The sequence below is a fragment of the Manacus candei genome, unplaced genomic scaffold (assembly GCF_025592945.1).
Source record: "Manacus candei isolate 608988 ecotype Guabito, Panama unplaced genomic scaffold, ASM2559294v1 h1tg000011l, whole genome shotgun sequence".
In the NCBI taxonomy this organism is placed as follows: Eukaryota; Metazoa; Chordata; class Aves; order Passeriformes; family Pipridae; genus Manacus; species Manacus candei.
Genome location: NW_026138059.1, coordinates 14593132 through 14619069, shown reverse-complemented (window position 1 = coordinate 14619069; position 25938 = coordinate 14593132). Strand labels below are relative to the sequence as shown.

At 37.4% G+C, this 25938-nt stretch overlaps 1 protein-coding gene across 2 annotated transcripts in view; it reads left to right on the top strand.

The window, feature by feature from the left end:
* The window catches only part of BMP5 (bone morphogenetic protein 5), a 55839-nt gene that overhangs the window by 13565 nt on the left and 16336 nt on the right, over window positions 1–25938 (top strand). For both annotated transcript variants that reach the window (XM_051777875.1, XM_051777876.1), the window contains 2 exons: window positions 11885–12077; window positions 15676–15824. In XM_051777875.1, the coding sequence (XP_051633835.1) occupies window positions 11885–12077; window positions 15676–15824 (342 nt within the window). The remainder of the gene's footprint in view (window positions 1–11884; window positions 12078–15675; window positions 15825–25938) is intronic.

The window sequence follows — 25938 nt, the reverse complement described above, 5'->3', positions numbered from 1 at the left end:
TTGTTTTTGAGGGTTTCCTTCCTCATCCTTGTTACAACTAGACTGTTTTTTGTGGAATGTTTGGTCAGTGTATGGGTAATATTTAAATACTCAGATGTGAGCACAGCCGAAGCAGAAAATACTGCCTATCTGTTTGTAGCCAGTCTGGCATGCAGACAAAACTTTGGTGGAAGTATTTCCAACAAATTCCATGTTAGAAAATAGATGGATTTTATTAGATGATGTGTGAATGGTAAGTGGTAGAATGACTTCCACCAGTGGGTGGAAGTGAGCAGAGGGTTAATATGAGCAGGAACTAAGGAGATGTGGGAAGATAGAGTGTGCTTTAGTGTTTAGCTTTTCCTTCCCTGCCAGTCGTCCTATGATGATATACACCCTTTCACCCTCCTCAGAAGTTATGTTCCATCTGTACACTTTTACAGTGCCAAAACAGTTATAACTTACACCTATTTTCTGACCATTGGATCCCAGAGGTATAACTTTTGTTTCTGTTCAGCTGCAGCTGAACCCAAGAGGGATCTTTTCTTCTGTCATTTGTTAACCTTGAGGTTGTGTTGATCTGACATTCTGACTTTCACACACAGTCAGAAACCTGGTAATAATTGTTAGTTTTCTTTGTGATGATCTGATTATAGAAAAACAAAATTAAACATGGGAAAAAATGGAAGTCTATTGACAGATGGCATCAAAATATACTGGCTTCACCAAAGATGAGGCAAAATAGACATCGTTGAAAAAGCAGACAAAACTAGCAACCTGAGGCATACCAGTGTAAGGATTAGCTAATTTATCTGTATGTATTTGATTTATCATGATGTATTATTTCAGAACTACATGATGAAACTTTGATCTGATCTATTCTTTCAAATACAGATTTATTTATCATTGATGAAACTGATAATAATTGAAAATCTATCAGATTTAGGTTAACATAAGTATTTGTGATTGGAGAGCCTTTGTAATATAGTGTGACTTAAAATAATGAAGAAACCACAGGGTCCTTACTAAAAATGAAAAAGCACATATGTGCAGTTGTATTTTTCTGTGCTTCATGCTACAGCTAAACAACTGCAATGAAAGTTTTGCATTTGGGAGGCTGAAGGATACAGTGCATTATACTGTTGAAATCATCAGAAAAAGTAGATTGTGAGGAATTGTTTAGCCAACTATCTTTTATATCTTATATTTATATATTCACTTCCAAAACTCCATCTCTTTGTTCTAGTTACACTGGCCATGTTCAAACCAGCATAAGAAAAGCTGCGTGTTGCTTTTCCACTTATTTTGAATCAACAACTGAAAGCCTTCCAGCATTTAATTATTACTGGAGCAGCTGCAGTGCAGCACTTGTTTTGACTTGTTGAGCAAGTGCATTTGACTTGGAAGAAGAGTAAATTGAATGAATAACACATGTTTAGCTATGAAATTTTCAGCAAAACATTGGCTATTGAATGAAGACTAGCAATTTCATTAAAACATCTATTTAATTTAATTTTTTAATGTAAAGTAATGAGAAGGTATCATTGATAATCTCACAGTGTACAGATCACCTGGGAGATTATGTGTGAGAAAGCCAAGCACAGTTATGCCTCTTTGATTGAGGCATTTCTTTAGGTCTCTGCTTATAAAAGTTGTTGGCAGGAATTGTTATGTGGTTGCTGGGAACTCTTTCCTTCTCAGAGGGAATGCTGAAAGCTTTTAATTATTAACTGAGTTCTAATTCTTAAAATAATTGATGGAAAAAAGGAAACTTATCCTTTTAAATATTCACTTTTATTCTATTATTGGTTTGTAATTTTCATTATTTACCAAGTTACTGCCTACCACTTACTAAAGTTGAATACATTACATGTACATTTTAAGAGGATTAGAAAGTAAAAATCACAGAATTTCAAAGTCCACCTTAGTAATATGATAGCGTTTTACACTATTTTGAGTTTTTCAAAAGTGTTTTTTGTTAATTGGTAAGAATCTATCAGGTCTTTATTACTACAACAACAAAATGAAGAAATTAATATTTTAATACTAGATCTGTGCTCTCAAAAGATGTAATACTAAATGCTTGGTTAAGATACATGAATATTCTAACTTATTTTTTAATAAAGTATGGGATATTGAAATGCACTTCTTTGAAGGTTAAAGAAAGAAAATAAGTGTACTATGTGCTTGGAAAAAGGACAGGTAACTTTTTTTTTTGTTGGCTTGATTTTTTATTATGCTTTTTCTTTTTATTCTTGCTTTAGATTCTGTTGCAGTTGTGGAAGGGTTTTTTCATTGAATTTATCTTGGTTTGAATTACTTTACAATTCATACAGGTCAGTAATTCTGTTCAATTATGGAAGGCATGTTCTACCATCAAACGTCTCGATTCAATAAACAATATTTCATTTATTAAAACTGTCACTAGCTGCATAGTATTTCATCAAATGATTTTCAAACTGTCCCTAATTTAGTTAATCAAAATAGGCAAATGTTACTCACTGATGTCAGTAGCTGATCTGAAAATAAAGAATTTAGTGAAATAACTAGCTTTACAGCAGTGTAACTAGCTTCAGAATATGAATGATCAAACTTTCTGCTTTGTGTTTTAATAAGAAAGTGTATTTTATGTTAAAGTAATTTATATCATTCTTTCAAAACCACATCTGTAAATCTATAATTACTTTAAATACAACCAATATGATAATAATAAATAAAAAGAAACTCAAATATACAGTACTGCAATAAAGCAGTTCTTAAGAAACAGAACTGTTGTAAGAGAAAAAAAGAAAAATTTCTGCAGACTCGCCCTTTCTAATTAAGCAAAATCCCCACTGATTATGGAAATGGTTTTGCTTCAATTGGAGGGGGATCAGAATGTGGATTAAGTTTCTGACAATGACCTTTTTGTCTAAGATAAGGTACGTGTGGAATGTAATTTTGGGGACCTATTTTCAACCCCTGCCTACGTTTTTTTATGTAAGGTATCACAGAATCATGGAATCATTTATGTTGGAAAAGGCCTTTAATATCATTGACTCCATTCTGCCAGTGATACTGGGCTTGGAGCCAGCTATTTATCAGTTGGCTCTTCCTGTTTCTTCCCTCATCATTCCCTGCTACTGGAAGGACAGAAGAGAGCACCACTTGTGCTCCTGATCCCTTAACCAGTCATCCCAAGGCTCTGAAGACTCTGCTGATTGCTCTTCTTGTTGCAGCTTCATCATTGGCCACCAGAAAAATAAATAATGGATATTAATCTGAGGGCAGCAGCAGAGTAAGAAGCTTTGTCTTCACATCTCTAACCCTTAAAGTCTTTGAGGAGACTTCTTAGGGAGTCTCCTATGGCAGTGACCTACTTTTTTTCTTTATGGAGTCAGTTTTGATGCAAAGTGTAGACTGACTTAACCTTGGCAGCACCTCCAAGCTAGATGGACCATCATCCTCATTGTTGTTCAGTTCCACTTGCAGAGTCTCACACCTACTGTGCCCGGGCAGCTGCAGGTGTGGTCACCAGAGGAGATGGTGTGCTGGGCAGGAACTTTTTGCCATTGCCTCCTATCCCTTCAGTTGCTGTGTTCAGACAGTTGGATAGAGGGAATCTTCCCTATCATACATCCTGTCTGTTGTGCCTGTCCCAGGGAAGGCAGGGTCCAATTCCAGTAGTCTGCCTCACTCTCTCACTCTCCCTGATACTACTCAATCTACTTTACCTTTTTCAGGTGCTCTATCACTGAGCATAGGAGTTCCTCTACCTGAGCACACGTCCCACAGGGGTGCCCACTGCTGCCCTCCGATACAAGCACAAGAGCAGGGCACACCCTGCAGCTGATACCAGGGCAACAGAGAGTTTCCACTGGAGGTCACTCTGGGCAGCTGCCTCAATCATGATGAGTGCAGAGTTTAGAGAGGTCATGGCTCTCTTTTAGCCAAGATGATGACACCGACAAATTATTCTCTGAGGAATTAAGAGACACTTCCAAATCAACTGCCTTTGTCCTTGTGGGGGTCTTCAAATTGCCAGAAATTAACTGGGACTGTCACACAGCTGGTACAACCCTGGTCAGAAGATTCCTAAAAAACCTGGAAGACAACTATATGGAAAAGGTCCTAAGGGACCCAACTTGGAAAGATGCCCTTCTTGATCTGCTGCTTGTCAACAGAGTGGATTTTGTGAGGGAAGTGGAGATTGGTGGCCGTCTTGGCCAGAGTGACCACAAAGTGATCGAGTTTAAAATCTCTGTTAACAGGAGGAAAAGTGCCAACTCTGGGCATGAGAAGAGCAGACTTCAGGCTGCTCAGGGGATTAGTAAGGTTGTAAGGTCCCCTGGGAGAATGCTTTTGCAGATGCTGGGGTCCATCAGTGCTGGTCACTTTTTAAACATCACCTCCATGGGGCACAGGAGCAGGCAATTCCCATATGTCGCAAGTCAAGCAGATGGGACAGAAGGCCAACTTGGTTGACCAAAGATCTTCTCTTGGAAATAAGGCAAAAAAGGAAGATGTATGTCCAGTGGAAGTAAATTAAGGGGCATGAGAAGAACAGAGAAATTCCACTTACTGCTGTAGGAAGAAAATTTGAGTGGCAAAGCTCAACTGGAGCTGAAGCTGGCCAGAAACGTGAGGGATAATAAAAAGAGTTTTTCAAATATATTAATGGCAATAGGCAGTATAGAAATATCATTGGCCTGTTACAGGATGAGGATGAGACAAGGCAAAGGTGTTGTCTTGGGAATCTGAAGACATCCCAGCTGACTCGAAGATGGTGAACGTTGTCCCAGTTTTCAACAAGGGCAAGAAGGAGGACCCTGGAAACTACAAGTTTGTCAGTCTCACTTCAGTGCCTGGAAAAGTTATGGAGAAGATTATTTTGGGAGGTACTGAAAAACACCTGAAAGACAATGCAGTTGTTGGTCACAGACTTCATGAGAGGAAAGTCCTACTCATCAAACCTGATTTCCTTTTATGACAGTGTAACCCACCTAGCTGGCCAAGGGAAGCCAGTTGATGTCATCTTTTTGGATTTCAGTAAAGCTTTCAAGACTATCTCTCACAGTATCCTTCTGAACAAAATGTCCTACACACAGCTGGATAAACACATGCGGTGAGTGAGCAATTGGCTCACAGATCAAGCACAGAGAGTAACAGTGAATGGGGTAACATCAGACTGGTGACCTGTCACTAATGGGGTTCCACAGGGCTCCATCTTGGGCCCTGCGCCCTTCAACATCTTCATAAACGACTTGGATGCTGGACTGGAAGGGATACCAAGCAAGTTTGCAGATGATACAAAATTGGGAAGAGCTGTTGATTCCCTGGAAGGCAGGGAGGCCCTGCAGAGAGACCTTGACAAATTAGAGGACTGGGCAATCACCAACCATATGAAGTTCAGCAAGGGGAAGCAGTATGAGGAGTAGCTGAGGTTGCTTGGTCTGTTCAGCCTGGAGAAGAGGAGACTGAGGGGAGACTTCATTGCATTCTACAACTTCCTTGTCAGGGGAAGAAGGGAAGGGCAGGCGCTGATCTCTTCCCTGAAAGAACTCGAGGGAATGGCCTAAAGTTGTGTCAGGGGAGGTTTACTTTGGATAATTGAAAAAGGTTCTTCACCCAGAGGGTGGTTAGGCACTGGAACGGGCTCCCAGGGAAGCAGTCACAGCACCAAGCCTGACAGAGTTCAAGAGGTGTTTGGACAATGCTCTCAGCCACATGGTGTGACTCTTGGGGATGTCCTGTACAGGGTCAGGAGTTGGGCTCGATGATCCTTGTGGATCCCTTCTAAATCAACACATTCTGTGATTCTGTGATCCTTATATGCCTGATCAGAGATGATTTCCCAAAAGATCTCAGTTCTGAAAGGTAAATTTTGAACTTCCCCAAGAAACACGGACATACATGACTGAAACCTGTGCAATGAATTTTCCCATCCCAGCCTGAGGAGGCAGATGGGGAGGGAAAAGAAGGGTTATTAATTGCAAATCACCCCCTTTCCCTTACTACTGACTATAGAATAGGCAGGAGGGGCACCAACGCTCTCTCGCTCTCCTGATGAAAATGGGTAAAAAGAAATATAAAATACTTGGTACTAAAAGGAGAACAAGCAATGGGGCATATAACTCTGAAGTTTTGTAGTTAAAATGCTTAGCTGAATGATTATTTGGTAAATGTCTAATGTCAAATGAATTAAAAAAATCAGATGTGGGAACAAAAACTTACTTAATTCTCATTTTTTCCATCATCCCCTGCATTTCTTCTGAGCAATGGTCTAGGATGTTCCACTGCTGGGCTACTCAGCATACGGACAGTTAGGATATGGTCATTGAAATCAGCTGATAAGGATTGAAATGTCCTTTGACTGAACAAGAGCTATCTCTTAGTCCAGTTCTCTGGAGCTGCAGAGGGCTAAAGGGGAAATGTAGATAAACTCCTCTGTTTTGCTTACTGGCTGGTACAAGGCAGTTGACCTTTAACAAACAGTATTGTCTCTCCACTGACTGTATCAGGCAGCTGTCTCTGGTGTCCAAAACAATGCTTGAAGCACAGGTGACTATTTTTAACAATTTCAATGTCTAACTCAACATAGATTTCCTGAGTCCAGATCAGGATTCTTACCCTTCTATAAAACCTAGTAAATCAATAGTGCTTAGACAAGTAGAATCATAGTCTGCTGCTTTTTTTTTTTCAATCACTGATTTGGGAAGGTATTTTTCTTCCCACTTGGACATTAAAAGTTCACTTGATTTAAACCCTTTTTTGAAGACTGTAGTACTTATTCAAAGACTAATAGGCAGAATGAAAAGGCTACTACTTACTTCAATATTAATTAGGTTTTATGTTTTTAGGACTTCCAGAGTAAAAAAGATGAAAGATATGCTTGCTGAGATAATCTGATTTTCTAAAGTTGATATTAATTTTCTACAATCTAAAAGCCTAAAAAGTTACAAAGCTTTAAAATGTATATTTTAGAGTCTGTTATCTGATCTCTTCGACTGAGATGACATTCTGAGGAACATACTTCATAACTTCTTTCAGATGCACTTCATTAAATATTTACACCTAATATAGCTGTTTTATTTCGGTGGGGTTTTTACCCCTGTATGCTTCTCTAGAATCACTTTCCTCCTACCCACATACCCTACAAAATATTTGCTGCCTTATTTTGTAAAAAGTGAGTCACTTTAAACAGTCTAATTTATGCTACTAGAATTTGAATGTTGGGGAGAAGAGCAAGAATGAGGTAAACAGCTATTTGATGTCTGTCTTTTCACAGTAGCACAATAGCTAATTCCTTGGGCCTCTGACCTTTTAGTGTCCTGTAACAGAGTACTTGCATTAATCTGTTGCTTATCTGTCACCTACCACATTTGATATTTCTAGTCTCTGCTTTCAATTATCAGTCATTAGAGGCAGCACTGAGTAATTTCAGGAGAAAACGCCTGGAACCTTTGACCTGTTTTGGTCAGATAACCACAAGTGTTCACTGTAGATAAACTATCATTTAATTATATTCAAGATGTAAATGAGTGTCGTTTGTAGTGTATCAGCTTACTGTAACCTTTATCACCTTGAAGTGATTAAAACTGACTGGTTTACTTAGTACTTATACAAAGAATTTCGAGTCAAACAGTGAAATTCAGTGAGATTAGTGTAAATGGCCCTTTATAGTTACAAAGTCTGTAAGCCCCTCCATTTTGCCCTGGCAGGTAGTTAAACAGTGACATTAAATTGATTAGTGAGGTTTCACTATTTGTGAATCCAGTTGGGATTCTGGGATCTTATATTGTAAAATCAGCATATTACAGCATATCGTTGTTTTGTTATCGGCATGCCAAAGCAGCTTTCACTTTCCCCATGTGTCACATACCAATATCTTCAGGAAAAGAGAAACATATATCAGTGGGGAGAAAGAACACGTCTAACAGTTCCTCATGCACTATGACCTAAACTCATTGCTAGCACTTTTTACGCTTTTTAAGCTCAGTCAACATAATCAGACATTTACAGTGGAATTGATAAAATATTGATTACTTATTATACTGTCCATCCATATATGTGCTTTGGGTGGCTTTTAGTAGTTCTTTTTTTTCTTAAATTATGTATATATTGTTAATGAAAATCAGTGCATGATATTTTTCTCTCTGTGTAAAAGAAGACCTCTTTTCCAAAATACCTTTTTTGTACAAATTTGACTTCTTTCTTCTTAGATTTGGACTTAGTGTTAATACAGTATGAACATTTAATCAGTTTGCCACGTGGGTGGAAAATATCATTCTTTCCCATTTTACTCACAGGTGTTTGTGATATTCCCCTGAGCCATGATTTGTCTGATGTAAGCATAGTGTTGCATATATTAGTTTCAGGTGGTATAAAAATACCATTTTTAAAAGTTGATGCTGAGAAACCTGAGCAATCAGAGCAAATGAAGAATTTTGTTGTAATCAGCATTAATCTTAATATTGTAGTTATTTTTACTTAGAAAAATTGTATTCCTCTAATGATTAAAAAAATACTTACTGATTTTCTGGTCAATCAGTTTTTAGAGGCTGTAATCGGTCCCACAGAGATGCGTTTTGGCAGATGAACTGAGCAGGGCTGGAATGACATGAAAACACTCTGGAAGTACTCAATACTTGAAAATCTTAACCTGTATTTTTTGGGCTGCCAGGGTTGAAAAGCTCTCGCCTGTGAAAAAAAATATTTGAGACATGGTGCCTCCCTGTACTTCATGCCATTTCAGCAGGACAAAGGATCTTAGAGGTTCTCTACTGAGCATTCACAGTCTTCCCTGACAAAGCATTTATTAGATGCAGAGGGGATCAAGATTTGTGTATTATTTTTAGTATTAAAATACTCAATATCATTAAATAACATTTTTCTTTTTTAACTTGGCTATCATTCTAGCCACTAGTCATTATTGCAACATCACCACCACCATCACTGCTATTTTACAGCTTAGTATATAAGATTTTAATTTGTCTACATCTGTAAAAAATTTTTTTTGCTCTGTACATTGGCTAACAGAAATTTGCAGTTAGAGTTTCTGGCTTTATTGCGGAGAGTGGGACCCAAGGTTTTTCTTGGTGTTCAGTGCCTGTTTCCTACAACCCTTCATTTCTACAGGCAAAGTCCTGGCCTTCCTGTAAAGGGTGTCTCGACCCAAGGAAATTTTTAACTTATGTCCCTTTCAGATGACAGTGCTGTGTCTTCCTTGGGTATACAGGAAAACACAGATAAGTATTATCTGTGTGAGCTTTAATAATTAATTTCAGGTCCATGAGGAAGTGGCTATCAATATTCTTTCAGCAGTCATGATTGGTCCTGAGAGAACCCCACCAATGCAATTGAAAGGTATTTTAGAGGTTTGTGTCCAAACTATAACATACGGGGAGAGAACTGCTGTTTCTAAACTAATGTTACTAATTAGAAAGTACTTAGTAGAAACTAGACAAAAGAAAACCTCAAATCCAAATAACAATAAATAACAATAAGTCAGACCAGGATTAGTGGCATTTAAACTTTTATTGTGGCACTATTTATGTAGCGGCATTAGGCGCTTTTATTCAGTGTCTAATTCTTCAGTGTTTACTCATAGTGTGTAGTGCTTAGTCACACATACATATGGAGTTGCTACATTAAGTCTGTCTTTAATATAGTCTCATTTGAAGATTATTGACGTATCTGTTCCATGTCAATTTTGAAATGCTCAGTTATAACCTTAGAAAATTGCAGCAGACTCTTTGCACTAGAAAAAAACCTCTTGGCTGGGTGCTTTTGCATATGCTAATCTCTGCCAAGTTCTCTCTGAAATGAAAGGCTTTACATGGACATTTAAAAAAAAAAGCAACAACTCCCAAACCTCAAGTCAGATCTCTATATATCCCACAGTTTAGAACTGGTCAGTGGAGCTGCTAAATAGACTGTATCCTGTTTCTCTTCAGCAGCAGCCCATTCATCTTCAGGTACAGAGCAGCCAGTTCACATGCTTCCACCTCTTTTCTGTTTTACTTTTGCAACACAGTGTTCCATGGCAAACCCAAGTAAGCTAAATATGCACTTGAGCCAAGTAAACCTCACAGTTAACAGACAATTTTCCTTTTGTCAGCCAGGAGAAAGTTAATTTTCACTGAAGATAAAGTGTTCTTATATCCTATATATTTTATTTTTGGTGTTTTTTAAGGCAACACAGATTTGTACATAAGGAAAAAAAAGCTAATAAAAACAAAGAGAGTTTACATTTTTGAAAGAGTGAAAGGGAAGTACACTGTAAAGGACTACTATATGACCACAGGTGACTTTAACTAGTAACTACTGCTCTGAAAATAATGTTAAATAATTTTCCTTCAATAACTCTCACTTTATTATGTCCGTAACTGTACTTTTATATGGCAAGCTCAAAATGATATTTTCCTTTTCTTTTAGTGCATTTGTATTTTGTAAGACAACATATGCTTTATAATAAACAGATATGCAGCTTTATATATAAATTATATAATTACATGTATCTACATGCAAACACATGCATATTGTTTATGTAGACAAAACTTCTTGGGAGGCACTTATATATGAGCATATAAGTATAAATATACATAAATATTGTAATAATTTACACATTATTTATACATGTAGCATTTAGTAATCCAAATGAGAGCTTTTTCAGAACTGACATTGTTCCTCCCTCAGATCTGAGGACTAAAATGAAATAAAAGAGCAGGGGTTACAGGAGGGAGCATTTAGTGGAGCTGGGTGCAGCCATTTGGTTATCTAAACCAAATCCCAGCTCTGAGTTTTAGGTTTGTCCACCATCAGTAAAATGAAACACCTATCTCACAAGGCAGGTAGAACTTCTCCAGAAGAGAGAAATTCTGTCTTCCAATGGAGCACAGCTTCTTCAAAGGTCAATGATATGTTGTATACTGTGGCAGTGGAAACCCTGGGTCATTTTCCATTCCACATCCTTAAAATCTGAAGTATTAATCCCGTAAGGTGTTCATCAGCCAGTACTGTGGCCTGTAGTTTCCGTTGACACATCAAAACATATATTCCATTGCAAAAGTTGCTCCTAACTCAGTCAGAATGGCAGCAGACAGCGGAATTAGACCCAAACCAGTTATAAACTCAAGTAAATTAAAATCCTCTATTTACTCCCTCTTACATTCTGTAGAATTCTGAATTAGGCAATAATGAGGTTTACTTTTTAACTTTAAATTGTGGCAGTGTCATAAGCAGTGAAAGCCTGCATCTGCCCACCCAGGTTTGAGGGGACTTCTCAAGCCAGGACTGTGCTTCCTATGCTGCTGAGATGTCAGAACCCCTCAACCCTGGCTCATGGCTCCTTCTTCTGACACTGGCAAGATGACATGTATGCCATCAGAATACAACTTGTGTTAATTTATATGACTTAACTGCTTCTTAAATATATAGTTGTTGCAGTACACTTTAGTACCACTTTAAAATTTATTACGTTAAACGGAAATGAACAGCATTCCTCTCATCTGCCTGGTTATTAGTGGCAATTAGTGTTTTCCAAAGTCATCTATAGCTCTGACATTGCTACTGCTGTGCTTATGACTACATTGAAGTCCTAAATCCTTTCACAGCTTTTAGTTTGTCCATATTTCTAGTTACTTTACAACATGCCCCCTTTCAGCTTTTTTTTTTATATCCTTTCCACTCCAGCTTCTGGAATTTATATAAAAACCACCAAGGTTTTTTTTTCTTTTGAACTGAAGACACTGGGCTGGTGGAATTTCCTTTAACTGGAAGTATGTCTGGGCTTGTGGTTTTATTATTTGCACAGTTTTATATTGTCATGTTTGTTTACTCCCAAGCAGAAGGAACGCTCCATTAATCATGGGAAATGGGCATTCGTTTCACGTCTTTAATTTACACTGAACTCTTTTTCTCACAGTTGAAAGGGACAAGGACTTCTCCCACCAGCGAAGGCACTATAAAGAGTTTCGCTTTGACCTTACTCAGATCCCGCATGGAGAGGCAGTGACAGCAGCCGAGTTCCGAATATACAAAGATCGAAGCAACAGTCGCTTTGAGAATGAAACCATTCAGATTAGCATATATCAGATCATCAAGGAGTATCCAAACAGGTACCTGCTCAGCATGAACACATAACATGTTGAATACTATCTCATGTGTTTCTTAAGTAGGGAGACAATAATTGATCATGAGTGTACACCTAGTAAGGCATCCTTGTTATCACCGTGGCTTGTGCAATATTAATTCCTAGACAACAACAACAAACACTGAGAAAGAATTAAGATGATCTTGAATGTAATTTATTCCAGGTTTATGTCCAAGCTCACCAAATAATCTGCCCATGCAGAGAGTGGGTGAGGGTTCTTTGCCTTGAACAGGAAACATGGGTGTCTGACAGGGCTCTGCAATCCCAAACACAGTACTGCTATGCTTCTAGGCAAGAAGTGGCCAGGGTTCAGGGTTTCCAAGTTGCAAACTAAGGATTATGCTGTAGTCTCAGGCGTTTTCCTGTCTCTGTGGCATCATGGCTACTCAAATGTGTGTGTGTTTAATTCCCTTGGAGTTTGCTGAAATTCCAGTCTTTGGGAGTGAAGTTTTCTATTTTTCCTAAGGAAGCATGTACAGCACAGCCCATGGTAGGCTAACTTTCCTACAAAGACCTGACATGGTACTCCTACCTGGACTTTTTCTCATGGTGAAAGTGAATATAGTCCACAATTTGATGGCAGCTAGCCACTAATATAAGTAAACTCCAAGGGTTCTTTCCACATTAGGGAATCTTCAAGTGGCATTAAGATAGAAAAGCAGCTTTCTGAAATGAGGTGTGAGGTGAAACAGCATTATCAGGATGGCCTATTACATAGTAATCATGGCTTGATCTGATCAAAAACTGTTCTGGGTTTCAAGGAACATATAGATGGTTTATTCCACCTTTACTTCCTTGAATGACCCCGGACACGTGGAGCTTCTCAGATGCTCTGCCCGCAGCCTCTTTGCTGAAATTCTTGACTGTGGTTGCATTTCTCCTGTAGACAACTGGTAATTTGGGACTAGATACTAAACTTAAACAGCCTCCATAAAGGTAAAGGAAATCCGCTGTATTCTGCCTGAATGTGTTCACTGTTGCATTTCAGGCTATTTATGACATAATGACTAAATTTTTTATTATGTGTTGTGGGCAATCTTTTAAATATAAATATTTTTTAAATTACAGACAAAATTTGCAGCTGTTTTAAGTGTGACAGGTTATTTCTTTTCACAGAATAATGGAGAATTGTAAAATTAAAAATGCCACAAAATGGGATGAGAAGTTTGAGGTAATGACATGAGCTAATGGGAGAACCCTGATCCCAGAGCTCTCACTGCCTTCTCAGGGGTCAAGTTTTTGCCCTATGTTTGTATCAATTCTAAAAGAAGTTATTTTTTTCCCTGTCAAATACTTTGGATTTCTGTAGGAAATTGCTGTTATGTAGGCTAAATAATTAGCATTGGTACAGAGACACTTTCTCTATGTATTTTCAAGGATCAGTTCTGGTTTTCTCTGGTTTTCTCATTTTAGTTTCATTTGCAGAGTTAATGGGTAAGAGCATTCTGCCTGTTTTGAGTCTATTATCTTGGCCAATGCCAAAGACACTTTGGTGTGAGTTTCTGCTGCACTGCAAAGTGGTAAATATCACCCTGAGGAGAGATCCACAGGGGAAATTTGTCCTTCAGCAGAATTTCTGGACTGTAGTAGTAGTAGTGCCCTATTCTGATTTGGCTTGTGAGACATTGTACATCCTGGCTTTTGAGAACATTTCATACCAGTCCCAGCAAAACTTGGAATGGAAAGAATCTATATCAGAAAACAACTATGTATTCTAGGAGGAGAAAAGTGTGAAATTATATCATTGTGATATTTTCATATTTTCCAAGCAATTTTACAGTTTTCTATTAAATCTACTGAGTAATACAAAAATATTTATAAATAAGCATATCAAAGACTATTACAGTCAGAATTAAACTTTTCCACTTTAAAATTCTGATAAACTGCTTATTAGAGAAAAAAGTTGGCATTTAAGACTCCAGAGAGTACTATTTATGAGCTTGTGGTATGTTGTTAATTTCTTCAGTGCTTGCAGAGTAGATCAGGTTCTTTGGAATTGTAACATTTTCTTCATGTTAGCTCCAGAAGGGGAATGCAATTGTTTTCTCCTTGTGTGGTCATTAGCACAGTTCTAGAATGGAAGTGATAAAAGACCAGCAGAAGATTATCCTATAAGAGAAGAAAAAAAATGGTGACTTGAAAGAAAGCCCCTTCAATTCCTTTTTTAAAATTTATAATTTTTGAGCTCTTTATAATTTTTGAGCTCTTTAACCTGATTCTGCAGATATATCTTACATATACATGTAAGTAAACATATGTTTGTCATAGCTTATTTGGCTTTATTTTCCTCAATGTTGAGCAACCACAGCTTCAAGGGATACAGATAATGCTTTTTTCAGTATCAGACATTTTAGGTGCATTTACGGTGTTTAATCTAGATAAGACAGTAACTTTCTTAGTTGTCATTGCAATTAAACACCATAAAAATATAGTGACAGGACCACAGGTATTTTAAACCCACTTTTAGACACAAAGCCTACTATTTCTGTCTTTCCTATTTAAGCATATAGTCATTCTGTCTGTAAAGCAACAATACGATTCCCAGATCTGTGTACGCCAAGACTGTCTTTAGTTGACTTGTACAGTTAAAATTTAAAATAAAACATTTGGTTTTGTATCTTATTGTTTTGATTACTATTTATGGAAGAAAATAAATAGGTTTCTATACCTATAGATTTAGGTTTAAAAGATTAAATGGTGAAAACAGTTTTTAATAATGCTTCCTACTTTGCAGAAGCACGTACAACAAAACTGATGAGAGTTAAATATCTTGGGTTTAGTGTGGTCATTGTAGCAAATTATTTGCAATATAGATGTTGTTCTGGAACCAACTGTGTTAGGAGATATGTGAAAACAAAACAAATAAATGACCCATGGTAAAAATTTAGTAACACAATTATACTAACTTGTCTGAGCAACCCTTCTGAATTGTGGGGAGATTTCATGGGAACAAATTTAAGACTATACCAGGGAACTGAGGGTTAAAATGTAATAATTACTTTATTAATAGATACATCATCTCTGCTTTGATATATTTTCTAAACATCAACACTAATAGGAAATGATCTGAACTGTCGTCTATTCATGTTTTGTCACAGCATACTGCTGCTGTCATATGTTATTAACAACAGATCATTTTAGCAATGCTATGCCTTTGAATTTGAGTTGAAATTGGAACAAGGTTTTGACATATTTTGTCTTTTACACTGAAAGGTTTGCAAAAGTTAATCTTCCTAAGACATTCTAATGGTGAAAGATGAATTCTTTATATACAGCCTCAATTACATATTTTGTGTATTTCTATCAGGAAACTGGATTTTTCAGATTTTCCATAGCTGTAATTTTTACATGCTGAGACTCATTTCAGAAAGGCCTCTTGGGGAAAATACCTTTATTATACGTAACAATTACTTGTTAGCTACAGCACATGTTGTACTGTGTCATGATGAGGATATGTCAAAGGATTATTCATTTAGACTCCAAAAAGTTATTGCCAGCAAGAAAATTAAGGACAAAAAATAATAATATTTGAATGCCTTAACTCTCCATTTTCTTTAACTTAGGGATGCAGACTTGTTCCTCTTAGACACAAGAAAGGCTCAAGCTTCTGATGTGGGCTGGTTTGTCTTTGACATTACTGTGACCAGCAATCACTGGGTGATTAATCCACTGAACAATCTGGGTTTGCAACTCTGCGCTGAGACAGAGGACGGTAAGATTGAAACTGTATATTATAAAACCCTATATGCTCTTTTCATATCTTGCTAGGAATCTTTTCTGGATGGGTGTTTTGTGTTTTTTTAACTTGACGGGTGACAATTCACTGAGAGCTTATAAGCAAAGAACAAAAGTCTTATCCTGCTGTAGTTGTGGTATGCAAACTTCCTATTATTCTTAATTCTGGAGAATATGGCAATTATAAAGCTGACTGAATCAAGTGAAACTAAATGAGGTTTGGGATGAAAGCTCTTACATATAAAATAAAGTTCCATTTTTATGTTCTTCCACTGATCAATACATTCAGGAAACTGAGGCAGATTTGCAGAATGTTTGTTTTAGAAAGTTTCTAAAGAATTTTCTGGGATGAAGAATGGAGAAAGTTACAAAATAACCTCAGGACAGTTGAGAAGGTATCTCATAGCTGCTGATACTGATATTGGAGAAAGGTTAACAATAGGGTAATGTGGGAATTGGTTTTCTGTAATTCGAAAAAATAATATTATTAATTTTTTTTGTCTTGAAATGGGTTAAAAATTTGAAATCTTGAGAATTTTAATTAACTGAAAATTAGAAAAACCGCTATCAAAACTGAAGTCAGAGCTGTGGGGATTTTAATACAAATTTACTGCGCTACTGCATTATTCACAGTTATGCTCTTCATTAAAATTGAAAATGCATCTCAATGCAAAATAATATTTTTAGAAGAAATGTTCTTTACTTAGACTTCTTTAGAAACTAATAAAAAGAGACTTATAGACTGTTTTTTCTGTGATGGTTCACTTAATCTATACTACTTTACAAGCAAACTCTCAGATTTAGCTCTTTCTTGTCAAAGAGCTTTTTATGTCAGAGGTCAAAGAATCTATGATGCCAGTTAATCTAAACCTTAGCTGACATAATGTTAATGAGTAGCAGAAGAAACCCTGGTGTAAGGATTAATATTTTTTTCTTCTTTCTTTGTTCTGTCTACATTTTCTCATTGGTTTTGATCTGAATTCTCCCTCGGGCTCAGCTGTGAACAAAGCATCTCGTACTTTTTCAGCAAGTGCCCTGGCTGCTGGAGAGTTATGCAAAAACTGTCCTTTAGGCATGATGCTTAAAAACAGAGTTGGCAGGCTTGCACCAGAGCAGATGACCATTTCATCTAATATTACCTATACTGTAGGAGTACAGTAAGTGGAAAAGGGAGGCAGCAAGGCAACGTAGACCATGTTGTTGATGCCTTCAATCAGCATTTGTAGGCACCACACCTGACCTTGGGCTGTATGGGGAGTGGATCTCTTAGGCAGCCTAGTTTTGTGAGGCCATCTTAAAGCCCTTAAAATTTTGAGGAGGTGACACTTCCATCAGGCATCCAAATTAGGTGGACTGCCTTCTGGCCAACTTTTCTGCTCCAGAATAAACTCCATCCTTGGCTTTTTTATTTTGAGGAGATTCAAATACAGAAATTGTTGAAAATTAAATATCCATCAAAGACATTCATTAAGAAACCCTGGAACCACCAATCAGTTGGTTCTAGCCTCAAAATTATATCTGTTCAGTAAACAGCAGGAAAGTTTGTACAGGTAAAAGGAAACTTTTAGGTTAATGCACTGAAGAAATTGCAAAAGAATAGTTCACGTAAATATTTCCCCTGTCCTACTCCCAAGATCAGAAAGGTGGTAAATAATTTTCTATTTTAAATTCCAAAGCCATAAGCAGCCTTACCTTTTGCACCTCACTTATTTGACTTTCTCAACACAGCTGCTTGACTGAGGAGGGAATTCCCCTTTTACTTTCTGTTCCCTTTACAGCTTATTCATGCAAGAAGAGTGCCCTTCTAGGGACTAAAGTTTTCAAAACTATAGGGAAGACCTCTGCTGCACCACTTCAGCTTAGCATAAGGAAAATCATCCTTTCATAGTCTTACAATTTTGCTCTTAAGGCTTTGATTATTTTTATTGGGTTGCTGTTACTTCTGGAAGCTATTAGAAATACCAGCAGTTGAATGACACATTTGTGTACAGATGGAACATGAATTTTTATATATGACTCAGTGTGTAGTGGACTTGGTTTATAACCCAGAAAACCCCACCCACCTTCCCTCCAACCAGTTTTCTGTGAAAGCTCAGAGACTGGTTCAAATCAACCGAAAAAACTTCCCTTGGCTCCAGTGAACTTCAGGCCCTGCAGGTCTGAAGGATGTTTCTCCATGCCTCCAGCTGTCAGCTGAGTTCACAGGAGGTAGAGGAGTTCTGCCTCCGTAACTGGAGAGATATTTATAAGACCTGATCCATTAACCTTTCTATTGCAACAGACCATTAACTAAATGGGATTCTGTTAAGTAAGAGGATCCCTGTTTGAGGTATTTAGGTGCCACTAGGGGCCTGGATAATCAAGTCTGTAAATACATATTAATTTTTAGATTTATTCATAAAGCGCCTTTAAAATATGGTGTCAATATTTGCTGAGACTCCAGGGTGCTACTATTTGTTATCATTACCATTAAAAATAATTTCTTATAGTTATCTTTCAGAGACTTTTTAGGCAATTACTTGTGTAGATATATTTCTTTGGATCCCTGAAGATGGTGCGTAAGTAATAATAATGTCTACATAAGGAATAAAAAGAAATTGTAACTATTTAATATAACAGTGCAAAAAACCAACTTTGTAAGAATGTCTGGTTGTTGTAATTCATATTTTTCTCCCCTTGAAAAGCCTGAAAAAGTACAAAAAGCCGCATGACATTGGAATGTGTTTTCTTTTTTCTTTAAGACAGTATTTGGTATCATACATCCCTTTTTAACATGAAATGTACACTTTTTCTCTTAATGTGATGTTTTATTTCGAACAGTAAGAATAAAGGTTTGCATGACACATATGGAAGCTGTCAACATATAATGCACTGTTTCTCTTGGGCTGTGGTAAATTAAGGATCATGGTTTTTTGATTCTGTTTTTTAATGTCTCCTCAACATTCTGCAGCATCCCCTTTCAGCCAATTCCCTCCTCTTGTCACCAAAACTCTCTGCGGTGTTTAAAACAATAGGTGATCTTTTTCACACTGATGGATGCATGGGTGTCAGATGAATTGCAGCATAAAATCAGTGCAGATGCAGAAACAATTCAAAAAGCTCCATGCAAAACTTCTCCTGTATATTTAATATGTCTCCTAAGACTTAAAACATGTTCCAGTGAATCAGCACCTTTTTATTAATATTTAGCATTTTTATAATTTGAAGTTAGCAATGGTCTAAACATCACTTTTGCTGAAGGAGTATAAACAGCTACAAGAGTAGTCCTTTTTCTGTTTATGTCATTGCTGAAGAGAATCTATCATTGTTTATAGAAAATGGGAGAAGGAGATAACATGTAACAATGACTGTTGGTGACCCACAGAATAAAACAGATGCCAGATACAGAGCTCTCAATACAACATCCTGGGTAGCCCCACACTCATGTAGTTCTTGCCTTTTATTAGATTGCTGCAACTCTCAGTTATTTTCCATCCACCAGCATGTCGGTGGGGAAGAACATGTTGGCAACTCTGAAAAGCCAAAGCTGATTAAGGTGATTTTTATTACCACGTAGTTCCATGGAAGGTTTCTTTGGGCATTCCTGCTCTTTGAGGTGGGAAAGCAGCAGGATTTTTTTCCTCAGAGCAAAGAAAAACTTGAAAGAAATAGCTTCCTTGATACAAGTGGAACCCGGGGAAGGCCATTTCTTCCTCCAGCATGTATTTGGGTACACTCTGATGCGTGTCCCTTGGAATAGGTTTTGGAACCTAAAATATAGGATAGGTGAGGTTCTTCTCCAGAGATGATGGGGGAGAAATTAAAAAACATGCTCTTCTTTTTTCGCCTCTTTTCCTTTCAGCCTGGTTCTTCTAAGGTCCCTTTCTCCTACTAAACCTTCAGAAAGGCAACAGGACCATATCCTCACTGTTGCATAGAATGGCTGGTTTGCTTTCAACCCACAGAAACCTGTGGCAGCACCCTGGCTTCTTCATGTACTTGGCTGCATATTTTACATTGGTCTTGGCCTCACTGTTACCACCCTAAATGTTACCAGTCTTATCACGCAGCTGCCCTTAGACAACCTTGGCACCTAACTTACATGACCATTGCAGCCATCAAGTACTCTGGAAGATGATGCTGGGTTGTTACCTTTAAACCTCTTGATGGATCTGGTATTTACAAGGCAAAGTATCAGAAGCAAAATCACCTTCATTACTGTCCTTATAGTGGGGGTACTTAGGATATATGTATTTATATTGATATATGTATGGACTTTGGCAGGCAATAGCTCTGACTAAATTCTGAGCCATCTGGAAGCCATATAGCCATGTTAGCACAGCACTGAACCCAAGCTAATACATCCTGCCCCTCAGCAGGTTTTATTAGTTTGGGCTCAAGCACTGCCTAAGTACAGCTACATACATTCTGGTTCAGAGCTGACTTTGGCCAAAATTGCACTAGTAAATTAAACATGCTCAGGAATAGTGTCATGTGAAACAAGCCGAAGGGATGATTCCCTCAGTCTCCAAAACAGGGTGACCCCCTGGCATCTGTCCCCGTGGGAAAGGTCTCTGTGGCACTGCCCTGAGATGCTGGGGACTCTGTGGTGGAGCTGACACAGGATGTAAGTGCATGAGGAGCACACTCTCACCCTGAGCAGAGTGGATGATTCAGCACTATAATTTGCTCAGATAGGTGTAACCACCATTTCCAGCTGGGTCAGAAATACAGTCAACATTGTGTCGGCTTGTAGCAAGTGAGCAGACCCCTGGTTATAAGGGCACCCTGACTTTAAGCAGAAGAATCAAGGAGGTGAGTGAAACGGGCTCCTGCTCTGTCTTCTGCCACCACTGCATGCTGGTGCACAGTGGTCCTGGCTGTACAACTGTGCAACTTCCCCTCCACCCTGCTCCCTAGACAGATGAAGGATGCATCTACTTCTCAACACTGTTATTTTAGAGATAATGGCATTTGTGTTTCATTCCATTCAAAAGGCTTTTATCCATTTTATTCTTTGGTGGATGACCAATTAATCTAATCTCTCCTTGTTTTATTGTCTTCCTGAACACATTTTTTAGTGGTGAAGAAAAGCCCTTGGACTCCCACAAGCCACTCACAGTTTAAGTACATTAACTTGAAAGGATAAATCAAGTACTCACTTAGTGATCTTGTGTACAATTACATGTGATTTTTTTGTGTAAGCATATATGGTACTGCCACATTATACAGCATATCAGAGTTCCTTATACGTTCCAAGTGCTTTCTTCAAGAGCTTTATGAATACCAAAGTCAACAAAAAAAAGATACTTAAAATTCCTTCAGCTGAACTGAATAAAACCAACTAAATGTAAGATTTGACAAACAAAGGCTGAATCTTTACTGCTGACTAAAGCTGTGAGACCTAGAAAAGGCAGAGCATAGCATCCAAGACCACCCATTTGTCAGAATTCCTTAAAGCCTCCAGGGAGCAGAAGAGTTAATAAAACACATAAAACTTTTTTCAAAAACATATTTTATGTTGATATAGATAAATGTGTCCACCAAAGGAAAAGTTTGCTTAACAGTTTATTTAGAGATACAATAGAGACAGTAACAAATACTTTGGAGCTGGAGTGTTGAGAATGTATTATATATACATATGTCACATACGTGTTGTAGGTTTTTTCGGTTTGCTTTTTTTTTTTTTTTTAAATAAGCCTTCATTCATGCTTAGGTAGCCAAACTCTACCACAAATCTTTTGTTTCAAGTCCCATTGCTCTTGAGAACACTGTTCAGGCATGAGAAGCCACAAAAGTTTCTATCTAATTTTGAAAACTACTTCATGAGCTTTCAGACTCAGAGCCTCAAGGCAGTTTTTTTCTCAAATATTAGATGTTTTTGGACCTTGTATACTCTGGGTCTTTCTCCAAAAGGCCTTTCCCAATCCTCATTTCAGATGTCACTCCCTACAAGGAGGAAACCATAGGTGTGGCATTGGAATTTTAATTTTTTTTCAGCAAGCCGTTCTGAAATGAATTCTCATCATCACTAAATTTTTCATTTCTAACTACAGATATGTGAAATTATTACCAAAATAACTGCTGTGACATAGAAGTAGTGGTTAATCTGTAAAACGTTTTTTTGTGGCTTCTTGAACACTTTTGAAAGTAAATAAGTGCTGCTTTTTCATAACAAAATGAGTGGTTTGCTGCAGTCTGATGACTCAGGATAAAATAATGGATTTTGGAATTACTCATTGTACTGTGTTGCCAGCGTAAATCCTGCCAAGATGCATAATGGCTGAAAGGTCTTGCAAAATTAGTCTCTGATCAATATTTTACATAATATATTTACTGCCTGAGAAGAGACAGTCAAGACACAAATCTTACCACTGTCATTGGCATCCACACTGGGGATCTCAGAAAAAGTCAGCTTTCTGAATGTTGTGAAAAACAAGGAGATGTTTCCAGGTCAGGACTGCAGGGCAGATTGTTATTGAAAGCTTGAAGAGCTCTCGCATTTCCATTTGAAGCAGCTGAGGGGGAAATGAACTTTTAAGATGGAACTTGATCAGTTCATGAAAAGAATTGTATGATATGACTGCATGGGACAGCATAAAAGCAGACATAGTAACACAGCAAACAGCTCTGCAGTTATCACCTTAAGTGCTGTTCCTATTTTGTAGGTAAAAAAAAAAAGAAAAGTACAAAATCATCAGGATTCTTGAGGTAGGACTTTTTTATAAGTTGAACTTCACAATTATTTTTGCAGCAGTGATTCCTTTATTATAAGGGGACAGAATGTGAAGAGAAGAGAAACAGACAGAACAAGAAGAGAAATAATATTCATTCAGTTCAGAGAGTCAAACCCGCACTTCCATGCAAGCTTTTATGAAACTGCTAAGGGCACTTTACTATCAAACATTATAAAAGCCAAAAATAAGTTTAAATGCCAAGTCACACAAATACATCTTGACAAAGACTCAGAATCATATGAATAAAGACTAAGGAGTTCAGTAAATTTGGAGCATAATGCTTTAAATAAGTCTAAGTCTCTGAATATACCTGTCAATATGTAGAAGAGATAATTAATTGTCATAACAGGATTGAGAAGTGCATGCCAGAATGTGAAGAATAAAAAGGCTTCAGGCGGACACAGCATTAAGTCCATCTGTTATGCTTTTTTTTTTTTAATCCCTAGGTGTAGGGGCAATTGCAGATGCTAGGTTCAGTGGAGTAGGCACAAGCTGATTTCTAGTTTCTTGTATTTTCTTCCTTTCTTCCAAAATCTGAAGAAAAATCTTTGAAATCCTCAGAATTAAAGACATGGAAGGATAAAAACAAACCCATTTTTCAGAATGCTTGACCATATTCAATTCTTGTTCAGAGATGCTCAAGAGAAGCAGAAACCCACACCTTGCTGTTTTGGTTTTATGAGTTTCATCTGGGGGAAGCTCCAAGTGCAGTTAAGGAGGTTAACCTGAGTCACTCAGCTGATTTTAGAAAATATTGCTCTAATGCCACAACTGCATGCCTGAGAGACCTGGATTTTCAATTTCCATTGAAGCCAAGAGTTTTCTAAACACTACAAGAAATGATAGACTAAAATAATTTACAAAAATGAAGCCCATGAGTACTTTTTGCTACAAGGGGCAGTTCAGGTTAGAGTAAGGTTTTTCTTACCGTACTCTGAAATTCACACTACAAACAAAGGTAAGGACTACCTAATAAGACCAGGGCACACAGATGGAGCTGCTGGTGTGGCAGAAAGCTTGATGCATTCAGAGGCAGGATACTTTGAAATACCTCCTCTTCAGGAAGGGGCAAAGCTTTGTGTTCTTATACTGAAGGAAATCTTCCACATCTACACCATTTTAATTTTTTTTTAATAAAGGGTAATAGAAGGTCTGTAAATGCAAACTTTCTTTTGCAAAGAACCAACCTAAAATGGAGACAACATATGTGGTTTGAATTTCCAAACCAAACAGTTTCAGAGATCCTCCTTGGAAGAAATATAGTGTCTCAAGGGCAGTGTATATTTTGATTGCTTCGTCTTCTGAAAGTTGCAATTAAGCTAAGGTATATGATAAATTTGAGAGAGAAAAGTTTAATGATGAACCCACAGAAGCCAATAAAAGTTCTCCTGTTGACTGCACTAGAAGCAGATCCAGTGTATATACCATTCATGAATTAAACAAATGAGTTCTAAAAACTCATGCTGACTGCTTAGAAGATCAAGCAAATAAAGGAATAAAGTCACAGAAGCTCTTTCTCTGTGTAAAAAGGCTGTGGGTTACAGGATTAATTTTTTATGGTATATCTCTATATCCTGGATAACCAAGTAAGCCTTAACTTGTGGAATCTTAATAGTCATCTCATTGCTGAAGTCCAAAGGAAACCCAGAGGAAACTTAATAATATTAAAAGTTATTTTAAAGGGAGTTCACATTGGTTTGAAGAATATTTTGCTTCGCACACAATATCCACCATTGTAAATTCAGAGAACCTAGATTTAAATTCAGAAAAGCTTCACACATCTTTACAGTCCTCAATATATAAATCTAATAGTATTTTTAAAATGTCCACCAGTAAGGCATGAATGTTTTACAGATAAAATTAAAATTCTGAGAGTCATTGGAACAAAAAATAAAGAAAAATAGTAAAAATATTCCCTCTAGAAAAGAGGGGAAACCTGGAACTTTGTGGTAAGAGGCTAGCTTGTCCATGTTGCAATGAATAGAGAATAGTCTGTACAGTTTTTCATATCTGACTTGCAATAGAAGATTGGAACATATAGAAATTAATGTTACTGAATTATTTAATAGTAACTCAAACTGAATTAAAGAAACACACAGGACTAAAAATCCATTTAAAATGAAATCAGAAGCTTCAACAAACATATTTTTCCCTTGCAGTCAAAAAAGTAATTATCAAAATTGTTCAGAATATGTTGCCAATTACTCTGCTCCATAACTGCTAACTTTCTCAGTTCTTCTCTTGCCTTTGCTGGGCTCTCTGTCACTGGAAACATCTTAAACCAATTTAAAGTGCTACACCTGAATAAACATGTTGTAAAAGTGTTTATGTATTGAAGTGGGTCAGTTCAAGGTATGGTATTTGGCTGGAACTTCTAATTTCTCTTTTTACTGCAAAAGGGCTGCCAGAAGGAGGAAGTCTGAGCTGAATTAATACATTTGTTACAGTGGAAGTAGAATGGAAACTACTTTAACCACAAATCAAACTGCCTCTTTCATTTAAGCCAGTGATAGAGTTTTTTTAAGAAATATAGACTCTGGCGTGCGGCCACTGTAAGTTTGTGTTTGAAAAGGAAACCTATATGCTTATTTCTATAAGGTTTACTCCTATGCTAGTTTGCAAGTTCTTTTTCAGGATGATTGAGTTAACAGCATTATACGTTTGTCAGGCAGATGCTCCTCCGTCGCCCGCATAGCAAACTTTTCCAGTCGGTTTAGAGGACTCCTCAGGCGCCCTGATGCCGCATAGCGCACTCGGTGCCTGTGCCCACACCTCCCCATTTAAAGGACCTCTGTGTCCCCCACCCAGCACAGCTGCACAACTTCACATGACACTGTCTCATTTTCTGACGGTTGAAGGGCTCTGCATAATACACGTATGCACAAAAGTGTTTATGCTGCCAAAATAAATTCTGTTAAGAGCAAGGGTTTATTTGCTAAAATGTCACTGATGCAGTTTCATTGACTTGTTTTGCTTTCCTTTCTTTCGGTGAGGTTTAGACCACATAATATAGTGAGATTACCACACAGTCCTGACTGAACAAATATTTTAAAGAAATATGCAAATCCCCTGGGAACAGAACCAGAGTCAATAATGCACATATTTCAAACTCTCTTCTCTAGAAAGACTGAATGGCTTCCTACCTTTGCTGGTGAATGAACACCAGTTTTAGTAACACTGTACAATACTTATTTTTAAAACAGAAGCATATTTATTATCTACACTTCTATTTGCTACTGATTTGCTTTGGGGATATAAGGTTCCACGTCACACTGAAATGATGCAAAGATTAGAAGACCACATTACATTGTCCTTTCTGTAGCAAATAGACCTTAATGGGGCTCATTTATTTTTGAGTTCTATAGATCTGTGTAT